Source organism: Syngnathus floridae, chromosome 11 (genome assembly GCF_059516105.1).
Source record: "Syngnathus floridae isolate MCC-2025c chromosome 11, RoL_Sflo_1.0, whole genome shotgun sequence".
NCBI classification, from domain to species: Eukaryota; Metazoa; Chordata; class Actinopteri; order Syngnathiformes; family Syngnathidae; genus Syngnathus; species Syngnathus floridae.
The window spans coordinates 6029174-6051696 of NC_142423.1; the positions used below are offsets into that span (position 1 = coordinate 6029174).

Sequence of the window (22523 nt, forward strand, 5' to 3'; positions counted from 1 at the left end):
TGCATTGAAATGTGTGTGTAACTGACACTGTTGGAGAAGTATTCATTTTAAAATGTTTATTATTGCACTTGCAGCCAAAATGTGCCTCACAACATGAGCCACAATATCATGACCACACTGGCATACAAGCACTGGGTCTGCCTTCACAAAGGTAATAATGCTCAGGTGACATTGTCAGGGGTATTAATTTAACAACAAGGTTATTATTGTGGTTATTTTGAGTGGCATAGATTTTAACACAAGAGTAAAAAACAGTATAGTTTTACACCAGTGTAACATCAAGTAGTCGTAATGTTGGGTCTTGTCAGTCATACAAGGTTGACCCTCAGGTTACTCACAAAACATAATTATAAAAAAATGAGAAAGTTGAATATTTTTATTAGAGCGCAATGGTCGATGATACAATGGTCTTAGTGAGAAAAAAAAACAGAAGTGACATGTACAGTATGAATCGAGTGTGTGCTGTTAAGTGTCAGCGCTGACAGTAAAGCCAGCTAGCACATAAACTGTATTTATTTATTTGTATTTATTCTATGCATTTGTTTCATGATGCTTCAAAACTAGGCATGATTCACCCTGTCTAATGCAACATAATAACCTATCTTATCATCCAAAGAGTGCCAACCGATGGGTCCGATCTCACAGTCTGCGCAGATGAGATACTTGATTCTCCCGACATCATTAGTGAAGCCCACGTTCTCAAAATCGAACATATCCCCCACTAACCAGTGGTCAGTCAGTGTGTCCCTGTCCACGGAGCCCTCTGCATCACTGAGGCTGCTCTTTTTACGCATGGATGGTAGGATAAGCTGAAATGACAAAACACAGTCTCAATCAAAACTTGATCCTTCAAGCGTTATGGGAATGGATTTGTACAAAGGTTGGAATGACTTCACAAAGTGGCTTCATAACGACAAATAGTACATTTTCCCCTTATACAACTCAGTGGAATTTTGGACAGAGACGGATGGAGTGCTTGTAATTTTAGCCTTAAATCCCCCACCATCCAGTATTTTGCTTTGTCATTCGTACCACTAACAATTGGCTTCACACACAGACACAAATGACCAAAGTAGAGCCAGTGTTAAGAGTCACAGTGGATAATGGCTATAATAAAAAGTCTACACACCCCTGTTTGAATACCAGACCTAAACCTTTACAACTCAACTGAAAAGTAGAAATTTTTTTGAGAAGGAACAAAACTACTGAAAAGCTGAGAAAATCTGTTTGCATAAGTGTGCACGCTCTCATAACACATTCAAACTCACATTAAAAAAAGCTGTCAGCAGACACCTCATTCACAAAGTACCCTCAGAGTTGTCCAATGCCATCTGGACAGATAGCCTTGAGGCACTGAGAGAGGTTTTGACTATAGTGTGATTGTTAGGGTCTTATCTGAGGACGATTAAAGCTGAAGTGTGAGAAACTATTGTCGAAATGCTCGTAGAACTCCCCGACTCAGCTTCAGCTGATAAATATTAAACTGTTACGAGTTTCTCTACGATTTATTTAAGACAGTTTTTGCACCAGATGTCCTTCATTGACAACCAACCCATTTTGTGTCCATGCATGGCTGGTAATCAAACTAGCACCTTATTGTGGCAGCATGTACCACTCCATCACAAGTGCAACTGATCAAATCATATCCTCTGTATCAGAAAAACAATTTATTTCTGAGGATTCTTATATTGTTTTACCTCTTTCTCTGCCAATACAGCCATTCCTGGGGACAGCACCTTGGATCCACATCGCTGGCATAGAACCGACTTGCTATTCTTCCCGTCCTCGGAAACCAGGTTGGATCGATCCACACCGTCTTTAGTATGTGTATTTTGGTCCATCTCGAGATCGAAAACTGCAGACAAAAACAGTTCAGTACAGGGTGTGTCATTCATTTGCAGCTTAATACACACACTGAGCATAATCGGTAGAGCTTTATTTATTGCGTCCAAATGCACGTCAATAGTATATAATAAATAGTTTCAAACCAAATTTGTAAATATGGGGCGAGGTTGACTCAAGTAAAGATGACAGAAACAGGACTTACCAGCGTTCTGATCGTTTACAAGTTGGATGCGTGTTAAATTTACTTGTTAAATTATCTCAAATGAGTAAGACAAACATCTTTGTATTAGCATCTCAATCGATATTTCAATACAATGCTTCCTTGTTCGTGTCACTTTGATTTCGTTCCCTCGAGTTTGCACAGCGTATGCTAACGCTGTGATCAAGTAATAATAAAAAATAAAAAATAAAAATCTTCAAACTATTCTTAAAGAAATATGAAGAATACGTACCTAGGCAAATTGAGGGGAAGATGACCAAATTTGACGTAGAACCGAGAGATTAGGTATTGCAAAGCATTTTGGCTGGTCTTGGACTCTACGGTCCACTCACTAAACGGGCTCGTTCAGAAAACAATCGACTTTGTTTTCAGTTCCGGCACTACATACGCGTTTTTCTGTTCCACACAATACATACCCATCCACAACTTACACCAAAACATCACAGGAACAAAGGAAATGAAAACCACAAATTCGTAAATAATCGATGATTTAGTGCATTAATAATCAATTATGGGTCTGTGGTAGCTCGCAACGTGATTGGCCCAACCAGTAAGGTCGTGCGCTGAATGGGTGGCTATGCGCTTACTTTTAATGAGAGCGTCCACCAATCACATTTACGTTATATTTTATGTTTACGTTGCAGACTTGCAGAATTCTCTTTTTTTTTTTATATTCATAATTTTTTTACGCCACGGACAAGTGAATTAAAAAAAAAACTATTGGAAACAATGAGCAGGACACCTCTGTACATGTGGAAAAAGAAATTTATTACAGTATTTTCCCCCAAGATTACGATTAATAAATAGTTGCCTACATTTCAATGAAATGTATGATTTCTCACTTTCTACACGACATAACACAAAGTCAAGAATACACATTAGTCTGTAATAAAGCTTGTATTAGTTGATCTACAAAAGGTAGTCTTAAACAGCAGTTGATACAACCTGTCCATGGGGTTGTAGTTCAATAATGATTTGATTGTATATGGCAAAGAAATCAAGATGAATCTACATCTGGAAATCATTGCGGATTACTTGACTGTTCGGATAGGCCATTTTATTTCAAACATTTCCATTGGCCTAAGGCACAGGAATACTAAAATTTTGTACCAATCACACATTTTAAACCCCATCTGGTAATTAAAAGTGTTGAATTTAAGAATGCGGAGGAGGTGGATTTGTTATTTACACCTCAGATTGCATCTGAAATCTAACATAAAAGGAAGCTCGCAACTGACAAAAACATAACTTGACCTACTCCAGATCTGTACATTGTGTGTAGCCTGGGACCAAAATCTACACATCACAAAAGAAATTATCCATTGTCTGGGGGGGAAAAACCCGGCAGGGAACTTCTTTACATTTACAACATCATCCAGTCATTCTTTTCGCACAACTGCTACAATTTTTTTCTCTGACGTTGGTTTGGGGATCTTTTTTCTGAGGAAGGAATATTTCAAATAAAAATAAATAAATCATATAATGTAGGAAATGGTGTCAGAAACAAATGCCAGGCAAATAATCAATAAAATCTAAAGGATAGCACCAAAACAGTGTTTCTTTCAAGACAATTTTTCTTTAGTGAGAGTTTGGTGGATTACCACGGCTTTCAGAGTCTTACACTGTTTGTGGTAGTACACCATATTTCAACCAAAAGTTGAACCATAATTGTTAGCATAGTAAATGTCTGGTAACATCCTTACATACTATATGTAACATTTCAAATTCCTACAAATGCACGGATGCCCCTTCATATGTACATTGACCTGGATTGTTGTTCTGTACCTAAATAACTGACTGTACATTCATCCTCAAGCTTGGACAAACACAAAGTGGGAGAAAATGATTGGTTTACAATGTGTTTCCACTGCTACAGCACTTTTAATAATACTCTTCTTACCCTTTACCGCATGCTGTCAGACTGACACCAACATGTTAGGGACCCCAAATAAGAGGGAGGTACAATATTCATTACTTAATTTGCAAATTTCAAGTTTCATTACTGACAAAACGGTGATGGTTAACAATTCCCTCAGGCGCTCGTTGGCCAGTTAATGCTACTTTATTGGAGCAAAAATAAGCCAAAGCAGAAAAACAAAAGCCACCAAAGCCCTCACATCAAGTGAGGAAACCAGAAGTAAATAACGAGCAAAAAGTGACTATAAGGAATTCCAGCAGCATTTGTACTGTGTTTCTGTGTGTGCGTGTGGTGTTTGCGGGGGGGGGGGGCTATTAAGAAAACAAGTCACAGTTCGGCCGCTCAGAGAAGAGTGTCATCTGTGCATCCTCCCTCCAGGCCGTAGCGGAACTCTTGCAGGTTAGAAACGCCGTAGAAATGGATGAACGCTGCTGCCACGACCAGAACATGAAAAATTTGATGGGAGTGAAACTAGAAGGAGAGAGACATTATGAGTACAAACAAAAAGTTGCTAATTGTGTAAATATAAAAATAGAGTCCTCCCATTAAAAGGGGTCGTTCGGCTAATGGATGGACAATATAATGGTATTGCTGTGTGCGGCTTGGCCACTAGGCGGCAGTATAGTCAGTTGGGTCACTCAATGGGGGGGAAAAAAATAGAGTAGATACTTACCCATATGTCACACTTGCCAGGAAAAAAGCGTTCAGGGATCCTGGCTGCATACAGACCAGCACCAGTGATATACATGGCCCCCATCAGGTAGAACCAACCCATCTGGCCAACAGTGGTGGCCTTAACAAAGCCCTCCTCAATGGTGAAGTGCATGGTGGGAACAATGCCGCTAAGTCCCAGACCCATAAATACGCCTATAACAGGCCAAAAGAGCAAACAAAATCATTTTAACCATATCAATTCCACTTTAATTGGAAGACATCCTTACAAATATGGACACGTAATATTTCTGCACTATAGTGAAGGATGGTCTGACCTGCTCTTGTGGGTCTGTGTCGAGGTGTCGAGAACCGGTCCCACTGGGCCACTATAATGGCGGCAATGCCGAGTACACAAACAATGGTGAGGTAGATAAGTCGCGGCTGAGGAGAACAATAGAAGGAGTAGTACAGCCAGGGTACGAAGGAACCCATGATGAGGAGCGCGATGCCTGAGTAGTCAAGCCTGGGGGGACAAATGAAAGATTTATTCCATCTTTTCTCATACACATTCTGTGCACCAATTCCGCCGCTGACAGATACCGAGTCAGCTTTGAATGTCACAGATGTATTCAGTCAACAATGTCTATTATTTTGGTTATATATTGGAGTGCTTCTAAAATATTAAATATCATTTTGGATCATTACGCACAAGTCTTAAACTACCATAAGATTTTTTTGTTGTTTTTTGAAATGTCATGATGATATGTAACTCGCAGACCACCACCAAGACTGAACTATTAATAAAAGTGAAAACAATTAAAAGATTTGTATTTAGGTTTGTATGTCAATCTGTTCATTAGCTTGCAGGCTTAGTTTCCTTTTTAAATCGAAGATGGAGAACAGACAGGGTGACAATATTATCTTAGTAGGTGGAAAGATTCCACTGATATCAAACTGACATTCCTTTTGCACCCTTATCTCGAGCTTGAGTAAAATATAGTTCCTAGTCTCATGCACTAAATGTGAAAACTCTAAACGACTGACAGGGTACATAAAACAAGGTTTCCAGACAAACTTCCTTCAGATTCAACGTGGATGACAAATTATTATTATTACTTCATCGAGAACTGAAATGCAAAGAAGGCATTTGTGAAAAACTGCTTGAGGGCTTACTTGGAGAAGGTGCGGGACACTTTCTCGGAGTGGCAGTAGACGGTATGAAAAAGCCAGGAGAAACTGAGGCAGAGCACAGCTCCCAGGAAGAACATCCCGAACACCACTTTTTCTTGAAGCGGGGCCATGAAATACATGTTGGGTCGCAACATGGTTAGCGTGCCCAGACACAGGAATAATATCAGCCCTGGAGGAAATCAAAATAGTTCAAACATGTTCTGTCGGGCCAGTGTAAAACAAATATTTTCACACTGTGACCATGATTTAAAAAAAAAAAAAAGGAGGAAATGGACGTGTTTGCATGCTGACCTAACAGATGCGTCCAAATGTTTCCGGTCTCGGTGTGAATTCGGAAGATACTTCCAAAGCAGGCCCGGAATGAAGGCATGGGGGGGCGATGACCATGCAGGAGGTAATCGTTGTCCTTAAGCCACTCTGGCAGGACATGGAAAGGGATGACTCTCCAGCGCCCCTCCCAAACCTGAAAAAAACATCATTTGACTAATACATGTGCAAGCACTGTGAAAAGTGATCAACTGCCCAAAGCCCATTTTAACCTCGGCAGTCTCAATCACTCTTCCTCAGCCGCTGCACACACATAATCTTCACTGTAACTTGTAACCGAAATCATAGTCGGCAACTGCCGAATGCAAACCTCGGAGGAACTGGATTGGAATGTACGCGGTGAATAGGAACACGGAAGTGACAATAGGATGTTTGTCAGCTAAAACCTGCGAGCTGTTCCCATTTACATATTTTAGAACCAGAAGATGCTGTTTCTGACTCCTGGGCGGAGCCATGCGTATTACATGTTTGCACTAACTGACAGGCAGCCACGCCTTGGGACATTGTGCTCTCTTGTCGATTTTGCTCGCACGTGGCTTTTCATAGCTTAGCTTTTCCCATTCTAAAGAATTGGCGTTATACTTTAAACAATGGTGTGTTGCTACTGCTACCAAATAATTATTTGGGGTGAAAAATGAAACGTCACACTTACTTTGTGTACAAACTCTTCCATCTTTTCCATGGCGTGGTGCGCCTGGAGGGGTAAGGTCAGAACCGCTCCCACATCATCATCCTCATCTTCATCCTCATCCGTAAGCATGGCTGCTCCCTTTAAAGAGAGGATTACAGAAGATGAGCTGTAATAATTTTCTCAGTTTGGGGGTTAGAGGGATTAGGGGGAAAAAAAATCCCACCTCTGGCTGGACACCTTTGGAGGATAGTGGGCTAACCCCTTCCTCCTCCACCAGTGGTCCCAACTCCATTAGCTCAACATCCTGGACATTGCAGTCCTCTGAGATCCGGCAGTCTGCATCACTTGCAGACCCGTTTCGGTTTGACATAGGGAGACTGCCTGATGACCCACTCTCAGTCCTTGTATTCTGTTTCAAACTGTACACTTCAATTTCCTCCTTAGACAAACACAAAGCATTTTGGTGATATATTTTACAGTTTTCAGTCATAGTAAGTAAACGCACCGAGAGAGAAGGGCAACCAACATATACAGACTGTTACTACCGTGTTTCCAAACAGTCGCAGATACAACTTTTGTAACAAAATAATAAAAATATTTCCACTAACAACGTGAGATTGCTTAATTGACCTTGTACGGTTCGTATTGAAACAAGTGTTCATGTTCACGTCAACTACTGCACTGTAGCTTATATCAGACCCATTAATTAACAAATGTATTTCATTGATTGCATTGACATACTTTATTAATCTAGTGGTTGTCACGCACAGAGTGGATTGGGAGTAGAATTCAAGAGGTATTAAATTCCAATAAATATGTAGCAAACATTCAAATTGACAGCAACGCAAAAAAAAACATTGTAGATGAATTGGGTTCATCCTATGACACCTGGATAGAAGTTTCGTAATGAACACGATTGATTGCAAAACTACAAGTGGAATATTTTACACAGTTGCGATTAAGGGTCAAATCTGAGATGACAACCGAAGAACAGAACGTTCACACAGTGAGCAGTACAGCAAACGCTGGCGGGCAGACAAACAACGGATGTGACTTAGCAAAGCGTCAGACCCAAATACAGTACGGAAACAAAACAAAACGTAAAAAACAAAAGCAAAATAGCGATGGTTTGATTAACTTAAGCCCCTTCGTTCGCTTACTGTTTATGTCACGGAGCAAATCCCAATTTAGCAGGAGTTCAAATAAATGAGTGATGACAGATCGTCCGTATTTCATGTCGCTAACATTACCTTCAAGCTAGCGCTTAGCTGGCAGACAAGCGACAAATCGAGACAATTGTTTGATTCGCCAGATGTAAAAGAAAAAAACAATTGCAACCACAACTGCCCGAAAGAAACACCATTTACCTGACAAGGTAGTCGTCAAACCAGGAAGGTGAATTATTAATCGAAAAAAGCAAAATACGATCCTTTCCGGAAGTTGCGGTTTTTTCCGGCTAGTTAATCCTTATCCTTCAAAACAAAAGTATTTCTTATTGAACATATATGTATTTCAAAATATAAGTGCCGGTATCATTGAAAATTAATTTAGAAAAATCCAATGACACACCACCAAACTGTGCTAAAGGCTTTCTTTCATCCCTTGACTACAATTTGACTTGTGTAAAATCATGTTGCACAAAACAAAAATAACTGACTGCTCTACAGTAATCTTATATTTTTCAAAAAGAAAATCTAAACTTGTCGCATGCATGTTTAATTCCGTCAACGAGCATTCCAGGAGTTTATCTTTGAAGAGGTAAATTGAGCAAGGTATTCCGCTTGGAGATTTTGGAAATATGACAAAATAGCTGTTTCATAACTTATTGATTGACCTGTTAATTTAGAAATTGTTATAAGTTTAGTTGGTAAAATCTATATTGAAACACACCATTGTTCATCATGTTGGTGAGACAGCAACACAAAGCTGGTAAATACTGCACAATGTAAGCACTGGTAAAGATTGTAAAAACGTCTTTATTCCACAGGCAAAAATAATACAACTAGAGTTCCATTTTAAAATACAACAGTAAAAATGCACATAAGGAAGCATGATTGTAGTCTCTTATATTAACAAACTCACTCAGCAACTTCACTGATTTCAAGTCTGACTTTGGTGGATTTTCTAAGTTGAATAAATAATAAATCACTACATACGTAACAGTGAAGAGCTTTGAGTGAGTGTAGTTAAACCCTACCGACTTCTACTTTGTGACACACTGGCAATATTTCACGTGGAGTAGGCTACTAAAATTTGGTCAGTTGTAATCTGCAATCGCACATGTTTTCATTTGAAATGTACAGAACATAGCTGCCATGCATCAAGTCTTTTCTACCATGTATGTAGATAACAGGCATAGGAGCAAATAATTGCAGGTAAACAAGACTATTCTGCCAATTTAAGAACATGATTAAGTGGCAAAACTGGAATTCTGATTGATCCAGGAAAGAAAAAAAATACTCTACATACAATTTTAGGACACATCATTAATTTACATGATCTGGCTCATATTCTTCATACATGTATAAACTTCAGCAATCCGTAACTGGAGACACGTATTGCTAAAATAGTGCTGAAAGCTATTCGGCCCCTTCAGTTCATTATTTGTAATCATTCATGTCCATGTTCCAAATTTGTGACCTTTATCACAAAACATTACAACTTCTGTTGATTTGGTAATTCAACAGCAAAGTCCACATAAAATCGGTTTCCCTCACTTAGTCCAAACTGTTTCCGTCCGTCTCACGATGTCATACTTGACTCATATAGTGAGTGCCATCATCTACGAGCCAACGTCCTTGGTCATCAGTTGGTAATTGAAGAGCTCTTCTTGGGATGGCCTGTGCGTGAGTGGAACATACAGCTCATTGAAAATACAATCAAATAAATATACGGGCGTGATTCAATTCAGAAAGCAGTTGCTGATGCAAAACCAAACAACCAAAGTTCTGCCTACCTGCTTCTGGTACTTCTGATTTGGATGGTGAATTGCCTCCAGAGCTGCCATGTTTTTCACCCTGACCGCTCCCTGTCTGTCAAGGGATCGCGACCTGGGCCCTTTGAGCTGACTGCGCCGGTGCCACGACTTCAGCTGTTCGTTCACAACTTGCTGTGGGAGGCAGTTGGAGCGGTACTGTGGATGATCCCATTGTGCTGAAGTGGGGGAGTGTCTGCTATCAGGAGCCAAGTGCTTCGGTGCTCTCTGCAGGGGCACAGAAGCCTCTTTGTAGCGATACTCATATCTGCTGGGGGAGCAGGGAGGCTGATGGCTATAATAGCTCCAAGGCATGTCCACATACGGAGAGTAGACCGTTTCCTCGTTGTAATAGGCTTTGTGGACACCCGGGTTGAGCATGTGTCTGGGACTGTGGTAAAACCCAGCATGTGGTGATGCTTGAGGTCTACCGAATGGAGCAGCGAGCGGGGAGGAGGCCTGATAGTGTTTGGGCAAATCGCAAAGAAGTTCCTGACTGGGGGAGCTGCTGTAGGATGCAAACGAGTGCTCAGAGTTGCTATCCTCGGAGCCCGCATGGTTTACACAGTTAACCATGAGCGGAGAGGCTTCCGATGGGGTTTTGATGTAATCGGTCAGTCGCCTCCTCGGACCTCTGGGGCGACCCCGCTCCTTGTCTTGTTTGAGTGAAGATTCAGGGTTGGATATCCTGCACAAGTCACACAAAATGTTAGAATGTGTTTAACTACAACTAAAATGGAATTAATGACAGTGAATATAAAAAGTCTAAACAAATACAAGGTGTCTGACATATAATTCTTTGCTGTACCTGAGGGAGAGCTGCCTGTGTACTTGCTTCTCTGACATGGAAGACGTGATATTGGACTGTGTACGGCTCAGTTTCAAATGGGATAGTTGCTGTGGCAGAGCTGAAAGTGGCAAGCAAGCCTCCAGTGGCGGCAGTAACTCATTCTTGGCTGGGCTGGAGAAAAACATGTTTCACGTCATATTTTATTTGCCAAAACATACCATAATAACCTTGCCTTGAAAATTTAGTGTTTAATTTTATTAGAGTTATACAAGGCGGTTACACCGCTGGGACGTACAGGTAGGGGGTTCTGTCTTTACCTGTTGGTCATTGTACCATGTATTCACCAGTAGATGGCAGCACGTCTTAAATTACTAACTTTTTATCACAATAGAAGTTGTAACAATGGAGGATAATTTCACCACGACTTTTGATTGAGATTATTTCTCTTTGTGCACCATTATGTTAACTACTACAAATGATAACTTGTCATAAAAGATAAACGGGCGAACTCTGCAAAATTTTCAACATATACTGGAATATTGCAGATTGGCGACCAAGTTGACAGAAAGCAAAGTCAACAGTATTTCACCGGAAAAAAAAACCCAACTAATTTATTTAAGAACTGCAAAGTTGGAGTCATTGTAGATTTTTTTTATCAGCTAGCATTATCCCAAACTATAAAGACTTCACATGCTTACAACTAAAAAAAAAAAAAAAAAGTAGCTGCACTCTCTCTCTGTATTGCCTTGTCTAAAATAGAAACTTGAGAACCGTGTCATGATGGATGGTTGCTATTACCTGGCTTTGCAGGAGGAACGTGACTTCTTGCTCTTCTGGTATGGCTGATCCAGGCTTGTCTCCGACCACGGGGAGTGCTGGATAGGAGGCAGGTCGTATGAGGCGGGGCTCGAGGTAAAACTCATGGATGAGTCAAGGCTGGGATGAGGAGATGATCTTGGTGTCAAGGGCAGGTTCTGAGGACCCGCAGATGGTGATCGGTAGGAACCGTCTGTGTGGGACGCAGTGGCTGGCTGTGAAGAATCCATCCCTGCGGAATATGGGAGGACTGTGGACGGCTGTGACGACTCACTCTGCACTTCTGCAAATACACATATTTCCATAGATGTGGGCCTTACCTTCATCTTGAACCACAGAATCAGACAAAGAGCTGTCATCAGACGCAGCGAGATCTGACAAAAAAAAGTAAGACATACTTTAAGATAGAGCAATCATGATACTCCAAGGGAATCAACAAATGTGCCAAAATATTATTTTTAAAACTTTTAAATGGATTTATTGTTCTTTTACATGACAAATAGCAATATTTTTCCCAATTTGATGCTGCATATTGTTTGCATGCATTGTTTGACCTTGGAGATGGTCTGCATTGACTCACCTTGTTGCGGGATATTAAAAGCAGGAAGCGGTGAGGATCGGCCGTGCTCCAGCTGCAGTTGGAAAGCAGTCTCTTGTAGCTGTTTGACTTTCTTCTCCTCTCGCTTACACTGCTCCAACCGACTCTTCCGGACAGCCTTACTCAGGTGGTTCTCCTCGCAGAGCTTGCGCGCCGCCTCGTAGATCTTAAACTGAAGAGCCAACTCGGCATCCACAAGATTTAGGGCCGACTCCTGCAAAGACGGAACAAAACACATTATAAATATTTTTATAAAAAAAAAAAAAAAAAACAGACTGTCACGCATTCAATCAATGTGTTCTTTTTACCTCCACTCCCCGAGGTATGCTTTGCTCATCGAGCATGAAAGCAGCTCCAATGCGTCTGCGGATCTGTGGAGGCTTCTCTCCTGGCAGCAGAGGATAATCTCCCGAGAGCCGGCCTGTCAGCTCCTTAACACAAATAAAATCACAAATCAGAACTCTGCAAAGAGAGTGAACCAGACTTAAAAGCCTATTTATGCACGTACGAAATGGTAAATACAAACAGCAGACACAATTTCTAACAAAAATGCCCACAGGCCGAGATGGGACCGATACACAAACATCACGTTGCTTTCACATGTTGAGACACATAAGTCTGGGAGTCTGTTGCGCAATTCAGCACTCGCAAATTCTTCTGTTCACACCTCCGCCGTTGGGGTACCAAGCGAATGACGACACCCGGTGTTATGATTTCATCAACTCGTAAAATCGCAACATCTCCGAGTCACTCCGAAGCAGACGGCCAACTGGTTTACACGTTATTTTGTCAGAGTGACGAGTCAGAACGCAGGTAAAAGGCGCGGCGGTTCCTATTAGATCACCTTAGCATGTCCCGACACGAGTGCCCAGCCCGAGCGATGGCAGGGAAGAATGAGCACGAGTGGGACTTTGAGCAACAACACTTTAGCACAGACACCCAAATCTGATTACGTGTCCAGTTTCAAAATTAGTCAATAATGTGGAAATCGCCTTTTTGAATTGAGATGCTATTTCCTGTAAAGCAAAACTGCAACTGAAAGAAAGAGCTAATAAAATGACCAGAATGTCAAAGTGTAACAAAACAATTCTATCTGGATCAGCAACAATTTTTATATCTGCGCCGGAGTGAATATTTTATTATTTTGATTGGGAAAAAAATAAAAATGCAACCTTCACACCATGGCTGTTTCATTTTTACAGAAATGGCCCATTTCCCCAACAACACATAAACATTGAAGAAAACAAACTCCTTAGATGGTGTAATAAAAGGTCAAACAGGGTGAGCCCTTCTCTTGAACCTTCTCTTGGATGATTCATACTTTCCAAAAGATCTCCATTTTTTTTTTCTCTCCCCAAATCTCTGTAATCCCACTGAAGGAAGATTGGTGGGTCTTAGAGTTTTTTGCCTGGTAAATCTTACAAACTGCCATCGTATTCTTGTCATGTGGATAAGTGGAGAATTAGAAATGCTGAAGTGAAAGTGAAGCTTTTCTGGAAAAGGGAGTAGAGACCAAAAGTAAAAAAAAAGAGAAGAGACAAGTGAGATTTTCAAATCAACCTCAGAAGCATCTCATGTTATTTTAAGGAGTTACAGTAAATGTGCCATCAATCATTCCAAGTGGAACTCATTGCACACAGATAGGCGATGACGAGTATGGCACAATTCCAGAATGATGGAATAACACCGTTCCCAATGACGTACCGACTGCTAAAAGTTGAAAAGATTTCAACAGAACAAAAGGCTTATGATCATTTGACACAATAGCGATTCAAATTGCTCACCGCTTCACGAATGCAGAGTTTCTTCAGCTCCAAGAGGCAAAGCTCCAGACGATCTTGAAGTGCCTGGTGCTTGAGCTTCATGGCTCTCGTGTGCGTGTTCACATCCTTTGTATGTGATGTCGGGCTGTCTGAGCCTACCGGGAACAACCGCAATGAAGGAGAAGAAAATTTGAATGAATTTGTATTTTGGCAGAAAAAAAAAATAGTGAAAATAATTAAAACAAAGTTGCAATTAATAGTGATAAAGCCATAAAATAGGAAAAAAAGACCTTCCTCAGCACTCAGTAAATCTTTTCAAAAGCAGTTTTGACCTTACATTGTAATTAACCGTTTTGTTTTACTTGAGCTTCAAACTCATTTCAAAGTAAGAGTCATCGGGGCACGCAGACCTCCGCCAAGGCTTTAACATCTGTCACCAGCGATGAGATCAATGAGAGAATGACCGTAAATAAGACAATATATTTTAGGCAGTCTTTTGATTAACAAAAATAAAACCTTTTAATTAACAAAAATAAAACAAACCAAAAAATAATTCAGAGCAATAAACTGAAAAGTGAATGCAATAAAATGTTCAAATAAACAATAAGTCTTCCATGACATGGGAATTGGCAATATTTACTGGCAATAAGTTTAATATTACACAAACTGCCAACAAGTCTGCTCAGAAAAAACATTTGATGAGGTAATCAATCAACAGAGAAAATGTAAGCACAAATTTGAGATTCCACAGTAGTTTTAAAAATAAACTGACTATTAGGGTGAAAAATAATGTTTTTGTTACAATGTGTGTGACTATTGACAACCAGTGAGTGAGTGTTCGGCTCGTGCTGTCTGTCGCCTTGGAAACTAATAACAAGAGGATTAGTCTTCAGGCCGGGGGAGTGTCTTGGTTGCAGAATGCATTGAGCAGTGCATACCTTTAGAGATTATTAACAGAATCCCTGCAGGTACTGACAAACATCCGGTGTGTCAACAGGAAAGAAGTGTGGCAATGTGTCAAAAGAGCTGAGGATTCTTATTCCTTGGCCATTCGTGGTGGATGGACACTTTGTTATTGTATGGCGCGGGCACCACGCGCTAAGAAATTAAGGCCAGAGGAATGTCACGCGGGACACAACTAATCAGTGTATGTTTACAGCGAAACCAACACTGCGGGTCTGTGAGGGAAAACAACTTTTTGTTTTGGATTTAAATGAGTTTTACAAATTAAAGTTTCTTATTCAACAAGTGCATGAGTCACCCATGCTCTGTCCTTTTCCAGCTGCACAGAAACGACAGGGGCGGGGGGTGGGGGGGGAATACCATGCTAACCGCTAAGCTAATGTGAAATGTGCAAATACTACAACCATACAGTCGCTGTCCAAAAAGACAGGGTCAAAAGTGTATTAATATATTAAATAATTATAATATCAACAATGTCATTTTCAATAATCAATCAATCAATCACTAATAAAAAAAGAAAGATTTCCAACGCAAATGCATGAGTGTGTTGCAAACGAATAATGCTTTACCAGAATGAAGGATGATGCCACTATCAGTATCGCTGATCTCGCCGTTGCCTTCCATACTGTTGCGGTTCTACTCTTCAAGTTGAGATGACTCAGCTTCTGATTGCCATCGTGTTCTGTAAAGACACATTTACAATCACTCAATAATTTGGAGAACAAACAAGAGCTTTCCCAAGCACAGAGGTCCAATGGACACCAGCAATAGAAACTCAGCAAACAACTACCCGTCCTACTGCTATCATCCAACCATGCAGCTGAAATGACTCAGGTGTGACCTGCTACTTTGACCCCACACTCACGCAAGTGGCGTCATATCTTACAGCAGAGCGAGCGTGTAAAGCCAGGTCTGGCTTGTTTCCTGTGACTGCTCTGTTGTCATACGATGCCAGTATCACAACTCCTGGTTCGATTATTAACTAAAAGGGATCAGCGGAATGCAGCGGCGTGGCAGCGGTCCATTCCGACGCGCAGAGGAGGTTGGGTTCGGATAGCCGTGGGAAGCCAAGGAGGTACGACTTGAATGTTACAACTTGTTTGCACACTGCGTGGCCCCAATGCTGAGAAGTGACTCCTGTTATCAAGCTGGACATGACTTAAACATGACACATCCTGCATATGACTGTGACTTGCTTAGGCTGCACACTGTTTTGCTAAGATACTTTTAACAATCATGACTACACAGTATTCAACACTTTCTTATTTTAACCACTGATAGAAAGGCAAAATTAAAACTTCCTGGTACGATCAAGGCCTTCATAATGGAATGGGTAGACTGAAAGAAAAATAATAGCCAATCTCCAAACAATTACAGTTTTGTTTTTTTAATGCATGCATTAAGAATGACCGTCTCTATCATTCAGTGCTCTGCATCAAAACAATGATTGGTGTGGTAAATAATGAAGCAAAAAGTTATTAAAGCAGTCTGTTGGTTAAAAACACAAAGTAATAATACATTTTTATTCATATGCCTATTTACAGTAAGTGTAGAATGCAATATTATAGCACATATAACAATAAAAATGTTCATATCAAAATAAAATTTAACTATTAAAAGAAGGGTTTTAAAATGTGTTTTAATACAGTTTTTTATCGAAAAATCTTTGGCTGCTGTTTTACCACTTTTAAAGAATATGCATTTTTCTTTAACTTCTTTCCATCATATACACCGAAAATCCATAGTAAGCAAGTTTTAAAGCGTATCTTATATTGGCAAATAAATCACGTGTGCAATATTTACAATGTTGACCGCATATTCCCCAGAACAGAGCCAAGTTCTTTGGAATTCAAATAATGAATTAGAACTGCTTATTACAACGACATAGAAGCAATGTGAGTCACAAACTGAAAACTGAAGCCAAACCTTTGGGCTGTATAATCATAACCACACAGTTCATATGCGAATCTACTTACTTCAGGAAAGAATTGCTGAACTCCAACGTGCGACCAATCCTTCACTGCTGATAGCAGGCTGACCAGTGTGAATTCAGTATGGACAGCAACGAGAGCCTGGCCCACAGAAGAAAGCCCTGCCTGCCTGAAAGGGAGTGGCCACACGCAGAGTCAGTATCATATAACTCCCATCTGACTTTCAAACTGTGTCAGCAACAATGAGCAGGTCACCGGGAATTTTATTGCAATTATATCTGCGCTTATCAGTAATGGTTGAAGAGAGGCCAACTCGCCTAATAGGAGTGCTTGATTAAAAGTATCGCAGTAACTTCTCAAGGACAGCAGGAGAAGACACAAAGAGTCAAATTAAAGGGGAAAAGGCGACATGTTGTGGTTAGTATTATTAACAGTGATCTCTTTATAACAAATTATAAATAAAGAGTGATTGTAGTGCCATCTTCTGGTTGTTCGAATGGCTCGCTCACAAAGGAAGCAGAAATTAATACACGTCGTACCTTCCTTCCTTCCTTTCTACAAGGCCATTTTTGTGACTTCCGAGAGGGAAACACATGCTGGTGGGATAGTCTGTGTGATTTATAGAGAGCCACAACAGCACCTGCTGTCTCACCGCATGGCATGCATTCATTGTGAATCTCAATATTCATTCAGGATTTCCAGGAATGTCGTCGGTGTCCAGACATACATGCACAGAAAAAAATGTGACACGGCTCCGGCTAACAGGCTCAGAGATGATGGTGGGGAGCAAATGTTTCACTGTGTTAATGACTTCCACGAGGGAGTTATGTTTTCATTGTTGCTTGGCTTGTTTGCTACTTAGCGTGCAAAAACAAATTAATCACATTCCGCCAAGTGGAGCCCAAGCAAGGCACAACATTTATCCATCCATCCATTTTCTGAACTGCTTTATCAATCTTTTTAATTTCTGTACATATATTTTTTTTTAAATCGCCTTTTGTCTAATTCTGGCATATTTACAGATATGACAAACTATACCTGACATAAATAAACAAATAAATAAATACATAAATTGTTTTTTTCTTAATCTATATAGTTTATCACCACTACTTTTGTGGGAAGAACCGTTTAGAACTCTGAACAAATTAGCGCTGGACAAGAATCCAGGACTGGAATGAGTGCTTGCTGATATAATCTGGAGGTATTAGCCAAGAATTGCTTGACCGGGTTATTTGTAAATCAGCTAAAGATGCGATTACAATAAAGTATGGCCATAAAAATGCTAGAATTTTGTTTAAACAGGCTGCATGCCAGGCAGACCTGAAAGGAGATAAGAAATGTGTGGGATGATTGCTACTGTAGCGTTCAATCAAGAGATAAAAATACAAACCAAATGTTTTGTAACAGCCAGGAAATTCTCTTAATCATTAAAGACCATCAGTATGATAAATAACACAATTTAAAAGCATAATTATTCTAATCCATCTTTCTCATTGTGTCGCCAAGACAGGATGTTTAGTTGACTTCCCTCATTCAAGACCAGTCCAGTGGAACCAGTTGGTGAAGGTCATGGTTTGCTTTTCTAAAGCAGCAAGAGAGACGGAGAGGGAGAGCAGAAAGCCCTTTGTGTCTGCAAACCAGCAGCTGGCTCAAGAAATTCTTCAAATAATCTCAAGTCATTTTTACAAGTGTGCGAGCAGACGACTGGTGCCGGTGTGTAGCGCCAAGAACTGTACATACCGGACAGTTTATTCATTCTATTCCTAAAATGTAATATGTTGTAAAAATTTATACAGGTAAAGTTCATTGCCAAACGTTCTCCTGAGCCTTGACACAAAATTGGATTGGGAACAAGATTGTTGCCTGCTTTAAATAAAATTAATAAATCATATTTTCCACATTTCTCTGCTCAACTTTATCTCATAATGTTACTCTTTTCATACTGCACTTGTTTTTTTGTTAATATTTTACACTTGTATTACAAGTAGCACTATTCTACTAGGTCAAAAATTGCAATATCATATTTACTAATCAAATTTGGTCAAAGAATCAGCTGTCTGCATGCTGTGGGCAGCGAGGTGTTAGGATTCAAGCTACCGCTGACCTTTTGCCCTCAGGTCAGCACTTTGGAATGTGGAGACTGTGGAATATTTTAATGGACAGGACACAACACAAACTCAACTAAACAAATGCAAATTCAAAATTTACATCAAAATGACCATGTCTGTATAGTTTTACCTCTTCACATCCGGTTAGGTGTGTGGATGTTTGGAGAGGAACTATCTAGCATTAGTTTTCATACATTGGTGAGCATTTTTGCAGAAAGAGGATGTTGCGAACCCGCCACTTCTCTGCATTTCTTTATCTTTATGATCCACCTTTGCACATTGCCTCTGTGTCAGTGAGACAACAAAAGGCTCAGCTAGAAAAACAACAATTCCCACAGACACAAGACAAGGCATTAAATTTACCTAACACATTTTTGGACTGTGGGAAACCTGAGTGCCCAGAAAATCCTCACACAAGCATAGGATGAACTTGTCCAATTCCACACTGGAAGCCCAGAGCTAAGATTCAAACCCCAAATCTGTGATTTAGAAGATATAACCAATTAAGTACGAAGCTGTCAACAATATACTAAGTCAGAGGTCACCATGCGCACATGAGTAACACATGGACATGTTCTAAAAAAAAGTTCATCAGTGATGGGAAATTATGATTTTTGAAGAATGTTGTAGAAGTGACAATTGTATTTGTTGTCAATAAGGGTCAATGGTCTAGGAAAAGCAACTAAAATAAAAGGAGCGTTAAAAGAATAGATTGTAGCTGTAGTTTTTTTTCTTCTTGCACCGTTATGATTACTGTCGTTGGGCCTGAGCATCAGTTGGGAAAACTTACTTTAAACAGCTGAGATTTTAGCAGTCATAAACATTTGGCATTCCTATGAAAAAAAACAACAACAACTCATTTCAGTCGATTTCGGTACACAAATGATATGCAGAAATGCTGTTGAAACAAATAGTGAAATGAAATTCTTGGCACTTACCTTGCAGACTAGTTAGCATCCCGAGCTAACTGTCTCCATACAATCGCCACTCCATCGGTGAACATTTCCAAGATTAAACTGACGTTTTAACGCTCACTAATACATGGAGTATAACAAACATAGACGCGTGTATTCGAATATGCGTAAAGTGGTTCCAAAACAAAATATAGTTTAGTTCAACAGCTTGATTCAAGTTTTACTCCCAAAACTAAACTTTTCCAGGGGGTACTTCAGTAAAGTTACGTGTGATACATTCAGGGTCTCTCGGAAAATGAAGTGCTCATTTCACTAAAAAACGTTATTGTAAATGTCCACAAGGGGATAGTGACCAAAAAGCGAATATGCAAAATTAAATACATAAAATGTAAAAATAGTAAAACCCAAAAAGTCAATTTGATAAGAGCTCAGATGTGTCATCTCCCAAAATACAATGTTGTAATTTGGTCAACTGGAAACAAGTTATGTTTTGAAAATAAGAAGTTAACAGGGGAATCTTCATTCATGATAGTTATCATCGTCATTTCCAGCCCGTAATGTAGAGTGTCAAATTTACTTACAAGTGTGTCTTTGAACGCCACATCAACTATTTTCTGCGTCTGTAGTTTACGGGAGACGTTTTTGTTAAGTCTGTACGTTTGTCATTAATATCTGGGGATTCAATTACATTAGAAAAATAGATAAATTAAAAAACGAATCTATTGTTTCTTTTTTTAAATAAAACTATCCAGTCTTTTATTCTACATATAGGAGTGTAATAACGGTATCTGACCAGTAGAGAGCAGGTAAGGTTTATTTCTGTGGTGATGCGGTGACCTCTGTTGTGCTCGATTTGGTTCCCCCGTGAGATTTTGTTCCCCCTGCCGCGGGAGCGCGCACAGCTTGTTTGGAAAGCGAAAAACCGATGCCGTACGGCGTCGTACGGCGTCAGCACTATGTTGTTTTCAATAAAAACATGAAGAACTCACGTTTGTGTCAGTCAATTTTAATTTTTATAAGGGATTATTGTCATTTGATGTCTTTAAATTCATCCGCGTTCTGCCATTGAAGCGGGGTGCATTCAAAGACCAGTCGTAAAGACGGAACACTCACTCACTTCACCAAAAAGCAAGGATATAATTACGTGAGCTCTTTGCATAAACCTCGATGCAAAGAAACTCCTCCTTTTGGGTACCGTTACATGCTACAAGGAGTATATATTACAAAGGAGACTTTATTCTTAATTGTAATCATCATTCATCCATCCATTTTATTACTCAGGTATTTTCAAAGCAAATTAATATTGTTGCATTTATTAATTTGCTTTAAAATGACAGCGCAATATAATTAAAAGCTGACACTCTAGCAATGTCAAACGTGTTAGTTTAAGAAAAAGCCAAGATTGTGATCAAATCTTTCATAACGACAATGATTTGAGTGAATTGATTTGAATGAATAATTGAGAAGACATTTCAGTTCTGAAGGCTCCTTTTGTCCCAAGCAAAGTGAAAGGTGGTGGGATAAAAATTGTAACAGGAACGCTATAAAAAATGTCAAGCCGTGAATATTTGTGCCCCCCTCCCATTTTGAGAACGGTGAGTCCTGGACATCGACTGGCTTTTTTTCTGTCTTCCTGGGGGTCTGCTCAGGTAGTGTGGCAAATTTGAACAAGTTCCCTCATTCCTGGCCCAAGTTACAGGGGGGGAACAAATCCTCACGGGGCACCCGTGAGGATTTGTTCCCCCCCCCCTTATTTTGAGAACGGTGAGTCCTAGACTCCAGCTGTTTTTTTCTGTCTTCCTGGGGGTCTGCTCAGGTAGTGTGGCAAATTTGAACAGGTTCCCTCATTCCTGGCCCAAGTTACAGGGGGGGGAACAAATCCTCACGGGGCACCCGTGAGGATTTGTTCCCCCCCCTTATTTTGAGAACGGTGAGTCCTAGACTCCAGCTGTTTTTTTTCTGTCTTCCTGGGGGTCTGCTCAGGTAGTGTGGCAAATTTGAACAAGTTCCCTCATTCCTGGCCCAAGTTACAGGGGGGGAACAAATCCTCACGGGGCACCCGTGAGGATTTGTTCCCCCCCCTTATTTTGAGAACGGTGAGTCCTAGACTCCAGCTGTTTTTTTTCTGTCTTCCTGGGGGTCTGCTCAGGTAGTGTGGCAAATTTGAACAGGTTCCCTCATTCCTGGCCCAAGTTACAGGGGGGGAACAAATCCTCACGGGGCACCCGTGAGGATTTGTTCCCCCCCCTTATTTTGAGAACGGTGAGTCCTAGACTCCAGCTGTTTTTTTTCTGTCTTCCTGGGGGTCTGCTCAGGTAGTGTGGCAAATTTGAACAAGTTCCCTCATTCCTGGCCCAAGTTACAGGGGGGGAACAAATCCTCACGGGGCACCCGTGAGGATTTGTTCCCCCCCCCTTATTTTGAGAACGGTGAGTCCTAGACTCCAGCTGTTTTTTTTCTGTCTTCCTGGGGGTCTGCTCAGGTAGTGTGGCAAATTTGAACAGGTTCCCTCATTCCTGGCCCAAGTTACAGGGGGGGAACAAATCCTCACGGGTGCCCCGTGAGGATATGTTCCCCCCCCTTATTTTGAGAACGGTGAGTCCTAGACTCCAGCTGTTTTTTTTCTGTCTTCCTGGGGGTCTGCTCAGGTAGTGTGGCAAATTTGAACAAGTTCCCTCATTCCTGGCCCAAGTTACAGGGGGGGAACAAATCCTCACGGGGCACCCGTGAGGATTTGTTCCCCCCCTTATTTTGAGAACGGTGAGTCCTAGACTCCAGCTGTTTTTTTTCTGTCTTCCTGGGGGTCTGCTCAGGTAGTGTGGCAAATTTGAACAGGTTCCCTCATTCCTGGCCCAAGTTACAGGGGGGGAACAAATCCTC

At 40.6% G+C, this 22523-nt stretch overlaps 3 protein-coding genes and 1 long non-coding RNA gene across 11 annotated transcripts; 1 reads left to right on the plus strand and 3 right to left on the minus strand.

Annotated features, from left to right (window-relative positions):
• Positions 1-41: 41 nt before the first annotated feature.
• rabif (RAB interacting factor) lies at positions 42-2463 on the minus strand. Of its 2 annotated transcripts, none has more exons than XM_088390140.1 (3): positions 2298-2463; positions 1698-1855; positions 42-809 (listed from the first exon to the last, which is right to left on the minus strand). In XM_088390140.1, the coding sequence occupies exons 2-3, from the start codon at positions 1839-1841 to the stop codon at positions 561-563; spliced, it is 393 nt and encodes a 130-aa protein (XP_088246266.1). In that variant the 5' UTR covers positions 1842-1855; positions 2298-2463; the 3' UTR covers positions 42-560. The 2 variants fall into 2 exon arrangements, with proteins under 2 accessions (XP_088246266.1, XP_088246267.1); XM_088390141.1 differs by lacking the exon at positions 2298-2463 and adding an exon at positions 2048-2206.
• A 349-nt stretch (positions 2464-2812) lies between these two features.
• adipor1a (adiponectin receptor 1a) lies at positions 2813-8253 on the minus strand. Of its 4 annotated transcripts, none has more exons than XM_088390136.1 (8): positions 8154-8253; positions 7010-7225; positions 6808-6924; positions 6120-6291; positions 5811-5997; positions 4973-5160; positions 4657-4850; positions 2813-4454 (listed from the first exon to the last, which is right to left on the minus strand). In XM_088390136.1, the coding sequence occupies exons 2-8, from the start codon at positions 7154-7156 to the stop codon at positions 4326-4328; spliced, it is 1134 nt and encodes a 377-aa protein (XP_088246262.1). In that variant the 5' UTR covers positions 7157-7225; positions 8154-8253; the 3' UTR covers positions 2813-4325. The 4 variants fall into 4 exon arrangements, with proteins under 4 accessions (XP_088246262.1, XP_088246265.1, XP_088246263.1 ...); XM_088390139.1 differs by having other exon boundaries at positions 7010-7222; positions 8154-8235; XM_088390137.1 differs by having other exon boundaries at positions 8037-8160.
• Positions 8254-8742: 489 nt separating this feature from the next.
• Positions 8743-19933, minus strand: inavab (innate immunity activator b). 4 transcript variants are annotated; one of them, XM_088390359.1, is made up of 12 exons: positions 19668-19933; positions 19520-19562; positions 16667-16790; positions 15260-15372; positions 13749-13882; positions 12273-12395; positions 11947-12178; positions 11687-11740; positions 11349-11598; positions 10569-10721; positions 9743-10448; positions 8743-9626 (listed from the first exon to the last, which is right to left on the minus strand). In XM_088390359.1, the coding sequence occupies exons 4-12, from the start codon at positions 15312-15314 to the stop codon at positions 9537-9539; spliced, it is 1797 nt and encodes a 598-aa protein (XP_088246485.1). In that variant the 5' UTR covers positions 15315-15372; positions 16667-16790; positions 19520-19562; positions 19668-19933; the 3' UTR covers positions 8743-9536. The 4 variants fall into 4 exon arrangements, with proteins under 4 accessions (XP_088246485.1, XP_088246484.1, XP_088246482.1 ...); XM_088390358.1 differs by having other exon boundaries at positions 11349-11616; XM_088390356.1 differs by having other exon boundaries at positions 11349-11649.
• On the plus strand, positions 15500-18560 carry LOC148390595 (uncharacterized). The gene is made up of 3 exons (XR_015861393.1): positions 15500-15765; positions 16672-16815; positions 18132-18560. It is a non-coding gene; the product is annotated as an uncharacterized LOC148390595 (long non-coding RNA).
• Positions 19934-22523: the final 2590 nt, after the last annotated feature.

Bases quoted from the DNA above. Each gene is read 5' to 3' on its own strand.
- adipor1a (XM_088390136.1), bottom strand. From the start codon at position 7,156: ATGTCAAACCGAAACGGGTCTGCAAGTGATGCAGACTGCCGGATCTCA. The intron at 6,292-6,807 runs GTAAGTGTGACG...TGTTTTTTTCAG, and splicing joins TGGAAGAGTTTGTACACAAA to GTTTGGGAGGGGCGCTGGAG. The intron at 5,161-5,810 runs GTAAGCCCTCAA...TTGTCCCCCCAG, and splicing joins GTGTCCCGCACCTTCTCCAA to GCTTGACTACTCAGGCATCG.
- rabif (XM_088390140.1), bottom strand. From the start codon at position 1,841: ATGGACCAAAATACACATACTAAAGACGGTGTGGATCGATCCAACCTG. The intron at 810-1,697 runs GTAAAACAATAT...TTGTCATTTCAG, and splicing joins CTGTATTGGCAGAGAAAGAG to CTTATCCTACCATCCATGCG.
- inavab (XM_088390356.1), bottom strand. From the start codon at position 15,314: ATGGAAGGCAACGGCGAGATCAGCGATACTGATAGTGGCATCATCCTT. The intron at 11,741-11,946 runs GTGAGTCAATGC...TTTTTTTGTCAG, and splicing joins TTTTAATATCCCGCAACAAG to ATCTCGCTGCGTCTGATGAC. The intron at 9,627-9,742 runs GTAGGCAGAACT...ACTCACGCACAG, and splicing joins ATCAGAAGTACCAGAAGCAG to GCCATCCCAAGAAGAGCTCT.